Raw genomic sequence first — 19,234 nt, forward strand, 5'->3', positions numbered from 1 at the left:
TGGCAGGACATTTCCTATCTGCACACTCTTCCTCATATCCTTCACCTTGGCATTGTAGTAACTGATGAACTACTTCTATAATGATGAATGCATTGAGAAAACAAATTCACAAGAATTATAGCATAAAAATGAAAGTTTCATGGGTATTTGGTAGTTATCTGAATTGCAGACTGTGTGACTGCTTGCTATCTCCTGAATCATCTGTCTCTGTCATGTATTTGACAACACATGTTTTGTCAAGTCAAACAGGCCTCCTTAGAAAGAAAGCGATGATAGTATTATTGCCCAAGCAGGATTCTCTGCATATAGTGATGAGAAAGTCAAACTTCTTTCAAGTTTGACACAACATAATTCACATGATGTTTTTCAGAAATTAGTTTTGAACTGTTTATATGAGTAAATGCATTTGCACATAAGGTTGTTTGCTTTTGAGCAAGTTGGTTTGCTTTTGAGAAATCTCAGGATTGATTTAATGCCAACTGCTTCAGTGAACTCCAATAGATTTGAAAAGGAAAACTGTAATTACTAGATTAGCTGGTGCTATAATATTCAGTATTATTGTAATGAGGGATGAAAGAAACATGGTGTAGGACTGAGGAACCTCTGCCTTCTAAACGAAGCTTCTCAGAGGCCTTAGTTAGGTACTTAGCAGAAGGCAGTTGGATTCATATTAGGACACTTATGTAAGTACTCTGACAACATTTTGTCTAAACCTTTCTGCATCCACACCCCATAAAGTAAATGCAAGTCTTGCTCTCTACTCCCAAACTGCTTAGATGGAAAAAATATGAGTAAAACCAGTTCTCACGCTGGTGTGACTGCTGCACTGTGACATAGATTGTTGATTTGCAGTTTGCACATGCACCTTCAAATAGTTCGTAAGGGCCCTGCATTCGGCTCTGTGTAGGCTTCCCTACACAGTCAAAGAATCATAGAATCATAAAAATTGGAATAGACCACTAGGATTATCTTGTCCAACCATCAACCCATCACCACCATTAATGATCAGTCCTAAATACTGCTTCAATGCTTTCTCTGCAACAACCCTTCTTGGACTTTCCAAGTGAGAAAAACTGCAGTAGGATAAGTAAAATAATACCAGGTTGGTTACTAGGAACAATTTCTTCTTGGAAAGAGTGCTAATGTGTTAGAACAGGCCATGGAGGGAGGTGGTGGAGTCAGTGTCCCTGGAGATGTTCAAGAAATGTGTAGATGTGGCACCGAGGGACACGGTTAGTGAGCATGGTAGTGATGGATTGACAAGTGGACTAGATGATCTGACTAGTCTTTTCCAACCTCAATGATTTTGTGATTCTGTGAAATAGTGGGAGCAGAAAGTTCTGTGTTTTTTGGTGGCCTTTAGCTCCTCACAAAGTTAATTCTGCAGATTCAGAGCTCTAAAAAAAGTTCTATCTCCTTCCCACGTGAATATTTAATTACCACAGAGATTGCTGTATCTCAGAGGACTGTGGCTGTGAGCACCAAGACTGATCACAGACTTCATTCTGCAGGTCTCAGTGGCCTTTACTGTGGCTGCAACACGAAGAGTCTGAATTGGATTTGAAGAGCTGTGCAGGCTGACCTAGCCAATAGTGGCCCTGTATGGCTAGCCAAACAGTAGCCTCAGACTCTGCAAAGAAATGCTTTCCTCCATTATGCTTTAGATGGATGTTCTCATACATTCAAAGCCCGCTGATCACAACTCAGGTCAGTAGGCAATTAAATGTTGATTTTAATAAGTGTATGTTTGAGTAGCCGTTGTGTATGCCTGTCCTCCATCAATGCGTGAATACTCTGTTCTCCGGTTTTGAAAAAGTCTATTAATTATGTGAAACACTGAGCCCAGCCCAAACATCAAAAGGACTTGTAGGTGCTCACTTTCTCACTGGAGGGTTGCTTGATGAATCCAACGATCTATGAGCTACATTTTGCATGACCATATACTTTGTCCTTAACATTTGTTGGATTACATGCATGTAAATCTGAAATCATTATGATTCCAATAATTCTTCCACAAGTCTCTGTTGCAAAATGTATGCTTCAGGTTAAAAAAAAAAAAAAAAAAAGTAGAGAAGTTTTCATTACTTGTACGTCTTGTTAACTGGTGATAATAGAATGGGGCTGATGTTGATTCTGCAAGTAGAAGGAATGGAAGCAGGGATGGATTAGAGGTGACCAGAAGTGAAAAAGAAAGCACTTCTATGTCATTTTCAACAAGCAGAAGGTAATTAATTGATATTTACTAGAATAATTCATACCTGATTTCAAATAAACATCAACAATTTTGACAGAGTTCACCAAGTGGAGGGGCAATACCTATTTCTACCAAATTTAAATCTAACATTTCTCACTTGTGAAATTTTCGAAGATTAAATTTTTTGCTCTGTACCTCTAATGGGGCTGAAATCATTTAATTAAACAATTAAGAAAAGGTTTGTATGAATTTTAGCAAAGTGACTTCACAATGTGAAAAACTCTGAAGTGTCACCTTATGTTTGCAATCTCCCATTCTCTGGAGCTGTTGTTCAAGCTAATAAGGGAGACAGGAATGAGGAGAATATCTCTTTTTAGAAGGGAGCACCTCACTTTAGAAAACGAAATATTGAAAATACTGTTCTGCATTTTTGACACTCCTTTAAGCACCAGCAGAGTCAATGATTTGGACCCATTTGTCTCTCTTCAAATTAATTTATTTGTAGGATTATAGCAGCACTAACTGGTGAATTCTTCTAAGCATCATCAACCGGTAATGACAGCATTTGAGAAGGCTTATTTTAAAATATAGTGTATTGTGTAACCCTCTTTATTTGTCTGATGCACAATCTATTTGCTGATACTTGTTCCCCCCCTACCTCCCTCCCTCTCCTTCCCTTAGGCTATCAAACAAAGCTGCCCAACCTTACATTCATCCATCAGTCTTGAGTTATTAAGAGTATAATAACTGCAGAACATTCACAGGTAGATGGGATGGAGTGCTGGCTGCTTTTCAAGAACATAGTCAGTGCTACAAAAACTTTGCAAGATGGCTAATTTTCTCATGATGGCTGTTCTTTGCTCTGCTAGGACCTGCTAGAAGGAATGTTTTCTTGAATTTAGAGTAACTAATATAGGATGCTGCCAAAACTGTCTATCATACCATATCTAGCACCAAATCTTAATTCTATATCAGTAAAATAACTGTTGTATAGCTATTTCTCAAAAAGGCTTTGTGATACATTGAAGGGAAGAAAGAGATCAGGATAATTGGAGGCATCTAAGGTCTTATATGACTCTGTCGAGGACAGGCTTAAATAAATTAATGCACCAAAGTAGAGGTTGTGCCTCACAGCAGAAGTGTAACAAGATGGAAGTAAAATGGATGGTTCTAAAGGACATTTTCTCACTGATTAAAAGACAGAGGTTGTGGTATAGTGGAGTAGCTATGTAATAATCTAAGAATCTGATCTGCAACGTAGGGTGTGCACAAAGACATCTAGGCTGGTGCTGCTCAGTTTACTCCCACAGCCTAAAGAACTGGGAAACAGACACGTGGTACAGAGACTCTTTGCAAGCCAGCGCTGAAACAGAAGCAGTATAGCCCTGAGTGCTGTGCCAGCTGAACAGGATTATTCTGCTTCTCAAGTCCCACTTGGCATATCTACATGGTACTTTGCTATGCTGTGTGGATTTGCCAGATCAGCTCAGTGCTAGGTTGGTCTTCAGCATGTTCTCAGCAATATAAATGTATGTACCCATGGAAATTAAGCTAATCTGCTTGACTTCTGGAAGTGTAAGAGAACGCTTCCTGGAAAGCCAGCACTGCTATAATTAAGTAGGACTGTGGGAAGAACAAAGCATGTCAGTCTGTACGGTGACTTTCCAGACAAAGAGTATCCGGGCAGGCACTGAAAAGCTGATTCCTTTGAGCATCCTATTTTCTGCTCGGGTGAAAAGCTTCAGGCTCTATTTTGCCAGGTTAGACACTCAAAAATTCTGTTCCTAGGAGGGAACAGGCAATTGTCAGGAGCTGCCACTGAGCAGAGGATGGTGCAGGGAGAGGCTGTGCTGAGGGAGCCTGGACGAGACCCAGCACAGCCTTGGTGGGAGGCATGCAGGCTGACTCAAATAGGTACCTCTTCTGTTGTGGGTCCATTTTATCTATCCTGTCTTTGTTCTAAGCAAATCAGGCTCTGCTCTTTGAAGGCTGCCTGGTGATGGATACTGCTCTGCTCCTGGAGTCAGAAGAAATGGAGATGACTCAGGATCATGAGTTAATCCTGGCTGACCACAGGAAACCTGACCTTGAGAGAGTCACAGGGCCCCACTGCAGGAGATGTGGAAGCCAGAGGCCTGGGACAGGGAGAGAGGGGATCTGATGAGATTGGGAATGTGATTTACACAATTATAATGGCAAAGGCTGTGAATTAGCATTTTACAATTCTTCTTTTCTGCACCAGTTCAGGAAACAACCTTTTGGCTACAGCCTTTTGTTTGTAGTCCTTTGTAAATCTGACATATCAGAAGGCATTTAGTACCAGGAGAAGTAGCATCGTTAAACCACTAAAATGTGATTGCTTTTCAGCAGTTCCCACACCATCTGTGCTTTCTTTTCTCCAACAGCACTTCTTCACGACCTCACCCAGATACACACAGCCATCAGAAATCTTTGCCAGTCCATTTACTGAGGGCCCTCAGTATTGGCAGCACAGAGGGCAATGTTAGGTAAGTTTAACTAAAGCTGCCGTCTGTGAAGACACTTCAGAAATTGAGCAAACAAATACATGAAAAACACAGAAGGTAAAATCCTGTAATAGCCTCTATATAGGAGGCAAGCTGAACAAAAACTAATGGTTCCTTTCCCTTTAGTTGTCATGTTGCCCCTGCTTTTATGAATTCACTTCATATCCTCTCTCTGTCTGTTCTTCCTACTGCTTATTGTTGTGATGTACATCACACCTGCCATCACCTTGCACCTCCTTGCCTTGCCTTCCGGCTCTCCTCTTCTCCCACTCACTCTCAGTGGCATGTATTTCCATCCTGAGACTACATCTCATTAACTAATCCCTCTGCTTTGCCTTCTTCCTGATGTGTGCTTCAACTCTGGCTCAACCCTTTTAACAAAATCTGTGGTTATCAGCCTGATAGTCATCAAATACATTTCCCTTCCTCTTCGCCTTTATCCTTTGCTTTGTTATTTTGTTCTTCCATTACTCCTAGGCCATGGAGTGTGTCAAAGCTTTCTTTGTTCTTTATTTACTTCTTCAGCACTTGTCTTTGAGTTTCTGTATGACACTGGCAGCCTGAGTACTCATTATAACCCTGTTTGTTGTCTGAGAAATACTGTTATCACACGAAGAAGCACTGACTGTCCATAAAACAGGGCAGAACTCTGATCTTGGGGACAATTTCCTGTCCTCTCCTGGTAGATCTGATTCAGAGAAAAATCAAGTAACTGTTGTCTACATTCAGATCTTTCTTCTATATGTTAATTTATGTCTATGCCTAAGCAAAACATTGTTTTTCCTATAATGCTTAGCAAGCACACCTACTATACTGTTTGTTCTGCTCACCCACTGATTCCTAGGGTAAGTGATCTGCCTAAGCAGCCCAAGAGAAACCTCCTTCCGTTTAACTCTCCTAGGTTACCACCAGACCAGAAGCTAAGGCTTCCTTACACTGTTTCTCTGTTGGCTTCTTTTTCAATGAGCTTCATGCTGTCTTTGACATTGGAAATAGTGGCAAACTCCCAGTTAAAGTTCATAAAACCGCTCCCTCATAAACCAGGATGGCATGAGGCAGGGTCACAAATGGTCTGATGGACTCAGACAGAGAGATTCTTCAATTGTGAATCCTGAAAGCTTTGAATGGTATAAGCATCAGGAGCTCAGTACAGCTAATGAGGTGGTATCTCTGGTAATCAGCATTACATTTATTTATTATTGCCAACAGTATCCTGGGCTGCTTCAAAAGAGGGGCAGCCAGCAGGGAGAGAAGGTGACTGTCCTGCTCTGCACTGCCCGAATGAGGTCCCATCTGGAGTACTGCATCCAGTCCTGGGGCTCCCAGTTCAGGAAGGATGTGTAAATGTTGGATGAAGTCCACGGGAGGGACGTGAAGATGGACTGGAGCACCTCTCTTACGAAGAAAGGTTGAGGGAATTGGGGTTGTTTAGATTGGAGAACAAAAGGCTCTGGGAAGACCTCAATGCAGTCTTCCAGTACTTGAAAGGAGGTAACAGGCAGGACTGGGATCAACTTATTATGCCAGTAGATAGTGATAGAACAAGGAGGAATGGATTTAAACTGAAAGAAGGGAGGTTTACGTTGGATGTTAGGAAGAAATTCTTCACTCACATGGTGGTGAGGCATTGGAACGGGTTGCCCAGTGAAGTTATGGATACCCCATTTCTGGAGGCATTGAAGACCAGGTTGGATGGGGCCCTGGAAAGCCTGATCTGGTGGCTGGCAACACTGCCTATGGCAGGGGGCTTGGAACTAGATGACCTTTAGGGTCCCCTCCAATATAAACTATTTTATGTTTCTATGATTCTCCAGGGTTTCATTTTATTCCATTCTGGGTTCCATTCTCTTGTTTACATGGTCCTATCCCTGAGACACATTCTCCTTTCATCTGGAGCTTCTTTTTCTTTTTCAGCCTATTCTGTGCCTTGCATTCACTGACCTTCAGAACAAGCTGTACCAGTCCAGAAGAGAGCAGCCCAGTTTGTTACTGTGTTTTGAGTATATCAGAAGGATCTTACACTGATGCTATTTTTTGCTGATTTGTATTTTCACTCTCATAGTTTCTCCCATCTTTCCCTTCCCTACAACATCCAGAGATATTATCATTACATCTCATGCAGTAGCCATGAGGTGTGGCAGAGCCTAATCTTGGTCACACAACTTTCAGCTGCATATCTAGGCCATCTGGTTCTGAGTTATTTCAGGTAATGAGTTCAAGATAAATCTCCAAGTCATTAAGAATAAATCAGTTGCTGCTGTGAATCCCTGTGAACAGGATTCCCAGGAACACTGATTTCCAAGCTGTTATGAGTGGAAATTCTTTTGTTTTCAATGCCTTATAGGCTAGAGTAGTCACTTTTCATGCCAAACTAGTCATGGTTGTAAGAATTTTCTACAAATGGACCGCTTACATAAAAGTAATGCATCAGGCATCTGTAAGAAACAGCTTTTTCTGCAAGTGCAATACCCATCTTGCTGCCTACCATCCTCAGAGAGTTGGTTTCTACAGTTCACCATCACAGCTGTAAACTCACACTTACTTATTGTTGCTATCAAATATAAATGCATTAGAATCATGAAACACTGGAACATAGAAGCATAAATCTTGATTTCCACCACCAGTACCCTAATGCATCCGGGGCCTATAGAACGGGTCGCTTAAAACTGTAGACCAGCTGCTCAGCTAGTGTAAATCAGCATCCTGTGTTGTGAAATGGAAAAATGTTGGTACTACTTAAAGGTTGTTTTAAAGAGATAATTCAGTAATTAAGTGTTCAACAAGTCCACTGGGAAGGGTAGAGTCTAATTTTCAAAAAAGAAGATTTACATTATATATGAAAACAACCGACCCTATTCAGGGGATAAGCACCAGGCAGGCTATGTTGCAAATCTCCTGCATTGGAGGTCTGTAAGAATAGATTAGACCAACATCTGCCACACATGGATGGATTCTGTTCTGGTGCAGCGGACAAAATGGATGTGCTCCAGAGATCTCTCCGTACAGCATGCAGAAATGTGCCTTAGCATCGAATCAGCTATGGGATTAGCCAAATGCATTTGACTCTTTTGCTTCCTGTTCAAGACTGGCCAAAAGATTTGCAAACCAATTTAGACCTATGCTTTAACTTCTGTGCTATTCAGTCAGTTTCTCAGCCTGCACTCGATTTCTGAACACAGCAGACAGGCAGCGCTCTTAAATCATTCCAGGGAACTCACCAGCAAATGCTAAATCATTCCAGTAAAAAGTTAATATTCTTTTTCCTGCTAAAATGAGCTATAACTGCTATTTATCTATATTATAGTTAACTACACTATATAAGTATCTGGTTATTACTGTAATACTACATAAAATGAATATATAACCATATATTGTAGTTAGCTATAAAGTAGCTATAATAGCCACGTGTGGGTATTTCAGAAGGCATTTTATAGAGTTAAATCAATGAAAAAGCTTCCGTTGGCTTTAATGGAAAATGTATGAGGATTAAAGGGAGAATATTAGTGTATTTTGACGTAAGTTAGGAGTAAGGGGTAGGCACGGCAGAGACTTCATTGTATCATATGATGAATTCAGTATATATACTTCCAATAATCAGGATTTTGCTAAGCACCTTAACCAAAATATGTGTTTTCGGGTTGCATGCCCAGTCTCCTGCTCTGTGTGCTGTTATTCAGGACACCTGGATGGAATTGTTTTGAAGCAGAAAAATGCTTTACAACAGAATAAAGACTGAGACCAAATTTGCACGCATGTAATTCCTGAGTTATGCCTGTGACAAGGGCTGTGTTACAGGAAGGTTTGTGAGCACTTCACTCTCAGGGGCACTTTTCAAGACTAAGCACTGACACTGGAGGAGTGAGGAATGCTCTCTGCTCATACCTGCTTGCAAACAAGGGAAGCAGCAGCTCAGAGCCCTTGTCAAGTCCCCAGGGAAGCTCACTGACCTGCCAGTGGTCATGGGCAGTTACAAAACACATTATACACCTGTGCCCATGTGTTCTATGGTAGCCAGAAGAAGACACATGCAGAGAAATGCTGCCCATCATAAATACTCAGAAAATTTAATGCAGGTTCCTGAGTTTACAGGCATACACTGCAGCTTGTATTAGATGTCTGAGTATTTATTATGTGGAAGTTAGCAGCTCCAGGCCCTGCTCCCTTGCAGCCCAGCCCACTGCCGTTCCCAGAGTACACCTAACACCCACGGATCATGTTCAGCTGCCCTCAATGTTCCACAGAGGCCAAGCTCTTTGAAATTATGTCTTGGTTATGATGGAGGAGGTAATGGGGATGGCGCTACCACGTTGGTTTTTTTGTGTTAATGGTGAGGTGGTTAGGGTTCCTGCCCAGTGAAACCTTAATATTAGGTCTTCCTCACCCTGGAGAAGCTCAAGCTGATGTTTCCCAAGCAAGCAGCCTAATGAGCAGGACAGCTGTGGGAGGGGAAGAAACTCAGAGCTTGTTGAAGATGAGCCCTGGTGGAATAAATTATACATTGCTCAAAGGGCCAGAAGGAGAGCAAGCAGGGACAGAGCGACAGCAGCCCAGTGGCTGCAGTAGTGCTAGAAAAGGGGGAAAGTGCAGGTACTCCATGGCCATTTCTGCCTCTGACTCCTTGCAAGACAGTCTGCAGAAGACAGATGTAAAAATTCCCTTTATGAGAAGAATACATGTGTTTTAACCTCTCAGGTTAAGGACGGCACTAAGGATAGCTATTTCTCGGGCAAGAGCTTTAGTCAGCGGGGACACATAGGACTTGGATAGGGGCATAATCATAACCATAAGATTTAAAAGAAACTGCAGTTCTTGATTTTTCTTTTCCTAGGAAATGGTTGCAGGACTTTTCTTCAGGATAAATTTATTGGAGATGGATTCAAAATAAATGAGTATCCCTAGCAGCGTACCTTGGTGAGCACCCCAGGCTACAGAGAGGGACTGGGTTTCATAGAAACATTTGCTAATGTAGATCAGGAGAAAGTTGTGGATGAATTCATTCCAACCTCTTGCTCAAAGTAGGGCTACATACAGCAGGTTGTCCACAGATACATCAGCATAAATCTTGGCTAACTACAGAAATGGAGACATCACGTCTTTTCCAGTTCCAGTGCTTGACCACCCTCAGTATGAAAATGTTTGTCCTTGTATCTACTCAGAAATGGGGAGAGAGCCCTGTAAGTCTTGGTGGAATTTGGCTCTCTTGTAGGCTAATTAAATAATATCCCACTGCATCATTTCCATCTACACATTCAGTGTTCCCATGCAGTTTTCCTAAATCCTGTTTAAACCTGCAACATCACCAAGCGAAGAGTCATACAGAGAATAACAAGCTGCTGCTTTTTCCTTGAGAAAAACATAAACCTTAAAGCAGGTATTTCAAACAGTTATAAATCATCCTGAACACCATAAACGTTTCCAAATATAAGCAGATACTCAGGAATGAAAACACAGGAATGGAGAAGCTGTTTATTACGTTGTCACTTTGTACAGCTAAACAATTTACTGTTTTGTTTGCATTGAGATATGTGTTTTTTATAGGTAGCAGCTGTACACCAGCTGTGTGAGTGGTTCCCTCTATAAAGATTACAGAGGGAATGCACAGACTGCATTGTGGAAAAGGACTTTTTCCTACTGAGAAAAGATGCGACAGATGTGCTGGATGCTGTCCTTCTATGATTTATGCAGAGATTCCTCAGCAAACGTGGTGTAAATGGGACCAGTCATCTTCACTGTCTCTAAATGAGTCACCAGCTTCTTCAATAAATGGACCATGGTCTCAGGAGGTGGTTTGTGTGGGGCTGGAGCAGGTCCAGAAAGTTCTTTACTGAGTCTGAGCTAATGAGACCCAGCAAACCAATGTCTACTCTTTGCAGACACAGAAGTGGTACTGCACACAGAAGCAGCTAAGGTCTCTCAAGGATTGACTGTAGCACCTAGGGCTGGGTTTGGCCATGCTGGATCTGTCAAGCTCACACATTTATACACTGGTGCATTTGAGCTAAAAATCAATTTTCATTAAACTCACTGCCTTTTGCCATTTAAAATAATTCATTGTTATCCATTCCTGTGACTAGGATAGTTGCACTGCCTTCTCCACGTTATCTCCTACACTTCATCCCTTAAAAGAAGCTGGAAGCCAGAAGAAAATCTGAGGAGGAAAATGGTGGGCTAAAGCAAATGTTTCCCTTATAGACACTGGAGCTGCTCATGAGAGGAAGATCTCGAGAGTGTGAGCCTAGCAAGATAGCGGCCTTCCTCCTGCTACCAGGCACACATTGTGGAGCCCCAAATAGAAGCCAGCATGTCTCTCAACTCTGCTGCTGTCCTGCATCTCAGCAGGACCTCACTTCCTACAGAGTGTTCAACCAGATCCTCTCCTATGCTTTCTTCAAGGTTAAATGCCAGTTCTCTGCCAGCTGAGTCTGCCAAGGCTCACTCCCAAATGTTCTCTATTGCCACTTTCTGATACTTTGAAAAATTAGATGTATGTGATGAAAAAAATCACAGTGAAATTCACAAAGATTATCTGGAATGTAGAAATGATCAGGCCCAAATCCCCTTATATTAGCACAGCTGAGAATAACTAGCAAACTGGTGGCAAAAGCAAGACACTGTAGTCTTCATGAAGCAAGCCTGCCTATAGCCGGTCCAGCTGACAATATATGCAAGCACTTGGCAGCAATCTGTTCTTCAGACTCTGTCTGAGATGATTCAGCACTTAAAAACGCAATCTCCAGTACTACATTTTTCTTCTTGAGCCAGAACTCCTCAAAGAAACCCAACCCAACATCAATAAAACACACAATTACAAATCCTCTTACCTGACTATGCTGAATGCATTTTTAATGTTACATTTGACTTCATGGTGCTTTGTGCTGCTGCTTGGACCTGCACAATCTCCTAGAGACATCGGATCTGGTGGGTGTACCAGCCTCTAGTTTGGTATCTCAGTGTCAGCCAGCACCTGGTGGAAGAGGAGAGAGGCTATCATTCCAGCATCGTTTCCCTAGAGAGGCAGAAAATTGCCAGTGCCTGACTCTTAAAACATTTTTTGCTTTCTCTTGTCTGTCATTTTAGCAAGTAGCTTCAGCACTGACAAATCCAGATTTTGCTTTTCTGCTCTTGATAATATTCACTAATTTACCAGTGCTAAGCATGGATGGGAATCTGACTGTCAACTAGTTCCAATAGCAAGTTTATTATTTACAATCCAGAGTGTATTAATAATCCTAATAACAAGGCTTAGTGTTCTGTTTTGTTCTCATCTCTCTCACTTCACAGACTGCTTAAAGTCATGCTGGTGAACCAGAAGCCCATTGACAAACATCCTTAAGATCCCCAAGAGACTTGCTAGTTTCTGATACTTGGAAGAATAAGATGAATTGCTGGCTTGCTTGGAGGAGCTCTGAGGAAGGCTATCTCCAGAAGATAGCAATAAAATATCAGACAGAAAATGTAGTTCTCTTTCTCTTTTTATTTTTTGGCATGTTGAGCAAAGCTGTTCCCTCTTTGCTTCAAAGAGATGAAGAGTAAAGTGGTATTTGATTTGATTCTTCTGCTCCTCTTTTCTAAATCAGAATGACACCCTTGTTGCTTTCCATACCAACACACAGTCATTTTATCATTAAATACATCAACTGCTGAATACAATTCAAATATTGGTTGAAGAAAACGGAAGCTCTTTAAAAAGACACTAGATGTTCAAAGGTAAGTGCTGTAAGACTGCATTCCTTCTAAGGGTAGCATCTAAGCTATTGATGATACATCAGATTAGAGAAAAAAAAAAAATCAGCTGTATCTCCAATGAACAATCTTTTCTTCTGCATTTAATTTTTTTGGGCCTACATGTAAATAAAGTGCTTAATTCTTTAAATCTAGATGACCAGCTGAGTCTTCCTTCTTTCACTTCATTTTTAAAGTCTCAAAGCAAGGAGACCATGGCTTTGCTTCATACCTTGCTATAGGACAAGAACTTTCACAGTTGAGACCTTAAACATAAGACCTCCTCCTAAACATTCTATTTGAGACCTGAACAACGATCTGACCTCACTTAATGGCTTGGTGTCACCTTCTCTCTTCTTTTCTTCTCACATTCTCCCAAAGTATTTATACTGCCAAGCTCTATTTGCTTTTCATTGAGTGCATTCTCCTCAAACTTCCTTAATGCAGTGCAAGGCACTGCTCACATGCTCACCTTGTGCCTTTGACTTCAGCCAGGAATGAGCCCTGCCCTTCTCTCCAAGGTTCCTGCCTCCACAGCAGAGGTACCACAGCTGCTCAGGAACAGCTGCTGAGCTGCCATGAATTAGAGGCAGGTGCATTAAAGGAAATTGAAATTGATCCTTGTTTCCTCCAGACTCCAACGGTGAAAGAGCTTGGTATGCTGCTGAGCTAGACCTGGAGTTGGAAGAAGAACTGCCCAGAGAAAGTCAGCACAGAAAGCTGGGAGGAGAAAGCACCAAAGTTGTTCCAAGCTGAACTCTTGTCACTGATTAGTCATTTGCATTTAATTATGCTCATTTACAAGATAAAATTAAAAAATAAATCTCTGCATTCAAAGGTAGAAATGATGAAAGCCTGTAAATAAAGAATTCTAAAAGGAACCATTTGGGATATATAACTTCAACTTGTGATTTTTATTTTTTTTTAATTTTCCTCTTTAAATATCTTTTTCAGTAACTGGAAGAAAAAATTGCCAGAAGGCTGAGCTTTTTCTTCCCTTTTGCAACAAGGCAAATACACATATTTGTCTTTCATTCTTCTTTAACTTTTTCTAATCAATAATTTTGTCTCCTTGTAAAAAAATTTAAGTGACTAAAAGGAAAACTGAATTAACAGAAATTACTCTGCCATTACTTAAAACTCCTCCTGATCCCATTGTAATCCTTCCAAAGATATGGAACTTTGAAAAGATACAGAATAATGAAGTAAGGCAGGAAGAGAGAAAAGTTTAAAACAAAAGCAACTAGAAGAAAAAAAATCTCTTTTAGCACTACTTTTCCTCCTGTTATTGTCTGATGGAAGTTGAGTAAATAATAGTTTCATAACATTTGGTAGAGTTGAATCAGAAAAATGTCCCATCTGATAATTACATTTATTCTTTTTCTAAAATAGGATAAAAGAATTTATTTATTTAATATTTATTTATTTAAAATACCCATGAGCCCAACTGACAATTTCTGGTCCCAAGAAAAATGGATCAGAACAGTTCTTGATCTGCTCATGTCTATCTAAATTTTGCAGTTCTGTTAGAAGCTTGTGCAGTTGTGTACCACAGCACTTCTCTGGCCCAAACTGTGCTGCGTATGTTGTGTACATTCTTCCATACCAATGTGTGAATATATATGTATTCATGCATACGTACTTGCAAATATTTGCATATTTATACCTATCTTTGTGTTTGTATATGCATAGATACATAAACGAACCATGAATTGATCTTTAAATTAGAAATTAACATCAGAAAGTGCTACCTGCTTCAGGGAGGTGAATGGAAAACAGATGTCAATCTCCTTCCATGTTCTCTTCCTGCACTTCCAGCTGCTTGCTTTGTGGTTTTGGGATGGAAATCTGCAAGAACCCCAAAACGTCAGAGATTTTAGAAGAGGACAGGGGTTTGTTTCTTTTCAGAATTTTGAAACAAATTTGTATGTATACTTGTTGAGATTTTTAGTCAGAAACTATTTACTCCAAACACAATCTGAGATTCCAATATACTACAGTAACAAGATATAGAGTGAAGCTACTGAAGTATATTAAGTTAGATTTGGAACATCTCATGTTTTTCTATGTACAAAAGACCATATATACTCAGTGCATATTTGCAATCAGTGTAAGCCCTTCCCATTGCCTTCAGAAAGTTTTGGCTAGCCTAAAACTTTAACTATAATATGTACGAAAACAAGGGAGGGAGGGGGAAAAAAAACAGAATACCAACCAAATGCTGGACTAAAACCAGAAACACATCTCAGCTGTAATCTAGTGCCTGCTTTCATCTTCACTTTTTCCTCTTTGTTCTCACTTTTGCTGGTCTATAGGCAGCCTTGGCAATGATGCAAAGTTTCATTTCTGAATTTTGAAGCCAGTCTAATATCTTTCATAAGATAACATCCTCAGTTACCTCTGCATCAGTACACACTGAGACATTTTGTGGATTTGAATGTGAGGGAGTCAGAAGCCTGAAAGAGCTGGGCTTGTTAACGAGTCAACAGCCTCTTACACAATACTTCCAGTCTAACCTGAAATGGATGGTACCAGGAATTGCAGGGGAAAGCCTACTGCTAACAGTTTCTAGAGAGAATTTGCAAATGGTGGAAAAGGCACTCTTTGTTCATGCTGTCTGCTAGAAGCAATTTATTGCATATTACATATGTAATAATAATGCATGTTATTATTTCAAGACATGCTGCTGTTCCTTCTGACTGCCTTGTGCCTCTGCAGTTTAGAACAACTGTGCTCCCTTCCAGTTGGTATGAATATGTTTCAGCTCTCCCCTTGTTCTTCCTTCCCCCTCTGGCAGGCTGCAGAACACTGGGCCTGAGGAGGAGGCGTGACTGCTCCTTACAGCACTACAGCAGCCCCAACCCAGCCTCAGCCTTGCACCACCTGAACACTGCCAGTCTTTGATGGGATTAGTATCAAGGTGCCCACAGCTGGTTTGATATCAGCTGAGCAGCATTTACTTCAACAGCCCTGGCTCGGCTTCTATCTCACCAAAAAATTGTCAAAAAACCCATGACTCTGTCCCATCTGAAGTAGCGCCCCAGGGAATTTAGTACCTGTACCTATGAGCTCCTTCTGAATGTGATAATGTTGATATATGGTACCATTCCTTCATCTCTTTTGTAAAGGCACTTCAGTCCTGGGAACTGCATCTTGACTGGGAGGGGTGTGAGAAGGGAGAAGAGTTGTCAGGAAAAATAAGAATTAACAACAATTACTCTGGAAACAGCTCATATTTTTTCCTGCAAACAGCGTGATACTTACCCTGGTAGAGTTGATACCCTGTCTTTCAGGCATTGAAGAATGACAGTTCTAGAGATGAGCATCGTTCTCAGGAAAGTCCCCTTTTCCCTCATTTTCCAAATACTGTTGGCTTTAACATTGCACCTGGCCATATTGTACCTATAATGTTTTATCTGCTTCTGCAGAAGTCACTAATGGCAAGTTAATTAAAATAGCCTGAGGAGAGCCTGGGAGTGATGATTAGGCCTAAAGTTCAACAGGGAGTCTGCAAGAGAAACAGCACTGATATTCTTGTTAATCCCTACGTATCGATGACTGTATTGCATCAGCTGGGATTTCTTCACTCTATCAGGTGCAATAGATGAAGAATCATGATTGGACCAAGTGCTATGCTTAAGTCTGATTTTTTATTTATTTTTTAACTCATTAATGGAAGTTATTTGAATTTCCAGCAGTGAAGGAACATTAATAAGATTTTTTTTGATGCCTCAAAGGCTGAGCCCCCTGAATAGTTACCTCTTCATGAAAGGCAGGGAGTTGTAGCACTTCTGCAGTAGCTGACTTCTTCAGCAGTGAAAAGATTGAGAGTATGTAAGGAATGCGTCAAGAGAGGAAAAGCAAGATTGCCCCATTAAATTACCATCCTTGTTAAAGATGGCCTCATTCCTCTATGTACTCAGCTTCACACGTATATTTGTTTGGAATCTTTTCTACTGAAATTTGTGAAATGCAAAATATTTTTAATGGGAAAAAATGTATTGTGTTCCATAGATGTTTATTAGTCTGCATTAGAGACGAAGCTGAGGGTAGAGTTGGTGTAAATCCCTGAAAGTCAGTGATGACAAATTTATTTTCCTACTCAGTATTTTTAATGAGTATTTATAAGAACAGATGGTGGGCAGCAGCAGAACATGTTCAGTTTTATCGAGACATTTGGTTAACAAGCACAGACTAAAATGCATTTCTTTCCTTCTTGACTTAATAATTTTAATTAGAGGCAAAAGGTGTGGTAGTCTCATTGTCTGGAGGCATATGTGCAATATTGTGTTGGTTGGGCAGGGCTGGGTGGGAGAGAATATCGCTGCCTTTAATGAAGGGTGGTGCATATCTATGCAATCTCTATTTTTTTTTATTGTCTGGTAATCTAAAAAATGCAAATTCCAAATCTGCTATTGCACAACACACAGAGAGATACACTGAGGCTATGCTTTCAGTTAGTCAGAGAACAAAAACATGACTACAGAATGTGTAAAAGTAGTACACGCTGTCGCTGGAGAAGAAAGGCTTTTTAACAAATAGTGGGACATACAATTATTATCTTGAGGGGGAATTTCAAAGCTCCCCATGGAACTTAGCGGTCTCTGGAACTCCTTTGCTATTTAAATGCTTTTGAAAATCTCACTTATTAAGTACTCATTTTGAACTTTATATGCTCCCTCCCTAAGGACATCAAAGTGTTCTGGAAGTAGTAATTAAGGATCATATGTTCTAATAGTGTTCTGGTCATTTAACTTACTTATCTCTGGTCATATTCTAGCTATTTTCCAGATGGACTTACCCAGGCTGGGATGTGCCTTTTGTCCATTACCAGTGAGCCAAGCCTCAATCCAGAGCTGCTTCTCCTGTGCTCAGATAGAGCAGTGGGAGGTGGGGAGCATAACAGAACTGGGCTGATCCCAGAAGGAAGCGCTGAAATGAGACTTGTACCCTGAGCAGCCCTGCTGCAACATTCTTACTGAATGCTCCTTCAGTGTGAATGGGTTATGAAAACATTCAAAATGTCATCTTGTGAACATGTATTTTCTTAGAGCAGTGTGCCTCAGACATGTTCCACTAGGACCTAAACTGCCCTCATGTTCTGCTCTCACAGTCCTCTTGAAGATAGTTCTCTAGTATACCATCATAAGGAAATGCCATGACATATAAGTGGAGTACTTTCTAACAATAAATCTGCTACTGACTTCAGATTTTCCTTCATATAAGTATGAAACTTTAAATGGATGATTTATTTTGTAAGACTTTATTGAAGATTTTCCCTCACTGACTGAAGTTTACTTCTTGAGAACAGTTTAAATAGTTGTCCTCCTCCTGGCTGTAAAAGGGCAGCACAGCTCTATCAGTCGTTATCTCACAGCCTTTGATCAGCGCTGTTCCTCTTACTGTGCACAGCTACCGGTGTTACCTGTGCCGGTATCTCTTGCTGGGATTAGTGCCATTTCTGAGCTGTATTACCAAGATTTATGAGGTAGCCTGAGTGCCTGATCAAGTGGTTGGCAACCCTGCCCACAGCAGGGAGTTGGAGCTCAGGGATCGTGAAGGTCCTTTCTAACCCAAGCCATTCTATGATTCTATGAGACAGAGCATTTGTCTCACCCATCCAGCTGCTGGAGATTTCCCTTGCAGTGCTTGAGGGGGAGAGCAGAGGTGTTGCTCTCATGCACAGCTGTCAGCCAGATGCAAGTCACATCAGAAGTCTGTAAGGTCACCACTTAGAGATTAGAGTTCTAGTCCTTATGGTCTGCCATAATGATATTAGGTTTTGTGTGATGCATCACAATACATCCATGCCCATGTATAATAAATATTTTCAGATTTTCATTTTCAGATATGCTGGAGTAGTGAAAACAGAATAATTTTACTTTCTTTTTCTGTCACAGACCTTTCCAAATATCAAACATATGCTTAGATCATGAAAATGCTGGAGGAAGAGGCAGTCAGGGCATCCTGTGATAACTCCCTGCAGCAGTCCCTGTGGATGCCTGCACTTTGGAAAGTTCCAGAGTTTGATGGTCTGCAGTAGGCCAGGGCAGTGAAGAAACCAGGGCCAAACACTGAAAGAGGTGTGTGTATCGTATGCCTAATACCAAACTTTCTGCACTTATCAAGGCAGCACAATGCTGTTGCTTACCTGGGCTGCTGCCTGAGCTGTTAGAAGACCAAGGATGACTGGAAACAAGTGAAAGACAGATGAGAAAAATTTAATAGCAAAAGCCCGGAGTTTTGACTTCATTTTACTTTTTTTTTTCTGTTTTGGGGAATGGTATTTAAACATTATGTGTCAAGATGTGTCAGACATGTCAGACACTTATTTTCAGGTGTTTTCAGGTGTTGTTTGTATGCACAAAGCTGTCAATGAATGCTCTTTTATGATGTTGGATCAGCAAACCCTGCTGGCTTTTATCAGGTCAGCACCTGATCCTCCAATGAATTGTTGTGGTTTGGTGGATGCAGCCTGGCATTAAACTGGGTACACAGGTAGGGCTGAACTCTTCCCTGGCTTCTTTGCTATCCCACAGGCCATTTCCTTTCTGGGAGATGCAGTCCCACTCTCCTCTGACAAAAGGCTTCGTGTTTATAGAGAAGTTTTACCTGGCTCACCCCTTCCCTCTGCTGGACCTCTACTCAAGGAGCACAGAGCTGGGCAGGCTCCAATACTCTGTGGAACTTTTCTGGAAAACCAGGATGTGCCGTGCCTGGGGAAGGAAAAGAGTGGAGGGCTGAGAGCAGAGGCAGGTCAGCCTCTCGCAGCCAGAGCTTGTCAGGTGTCTGA

The 19,234-nt window shown here is 41.1% G+C and overlaps 1 protein-coding gene across 2 annotated transcripts in view; it reads right to left on the reverse strand.

Moving 5' to 3' along the window:
• The window catches only part of LOC104910794 (uncharacterized), a 60,133-nt gene that overhangs the window by 15,530 nt on the left and 25,369 nt on the right, over positions 1-19,234 (reverse strand). Inside the window, exons 5-8 of one of the 2 annotated variants that reach the window (XM_085223322.1) lie at positions 15,498-15,598; positions 14,193-14,289; positions 12,914-13,161; positions 11,541-11,683 (exon numbers count right to left, since the gene is read on the reverse strand). In XM_085223322.1, coding sequence (XP_085079448.1) covers positions 11,541-11,629 — 89 coding nt within the window. In that variant the 5' untranslated portion in view covers positions 11,630-11,683; positions 12,914-13,161; positions 14,193-14,289; positions 15,498-15,598. The remainder of the gene's footprint in view (positions 1-11,540; positions 11,684-12,913; positions 13,162-14,192; positions 14,290-15,497; positions 15,599-19,234) is intronic. The other variant, XM_085223321.1, reaches the window with a different exon arrangement.

The sequence above is a fragment of the Meleagris gallopavo genome, chromosome 4 (genome assembly GCF_905368555.1).
Source record: "Meleagris gallopavo chromosome 4, MGAL_WU_HG_1.1, whole genome shotgun sequence".
Lineage (NCBI taxonomy): Eukaryota > Metazoa > Chordata > Aves > Galliformes > Phasianidae > Meleagris > Meleagris gallopavo.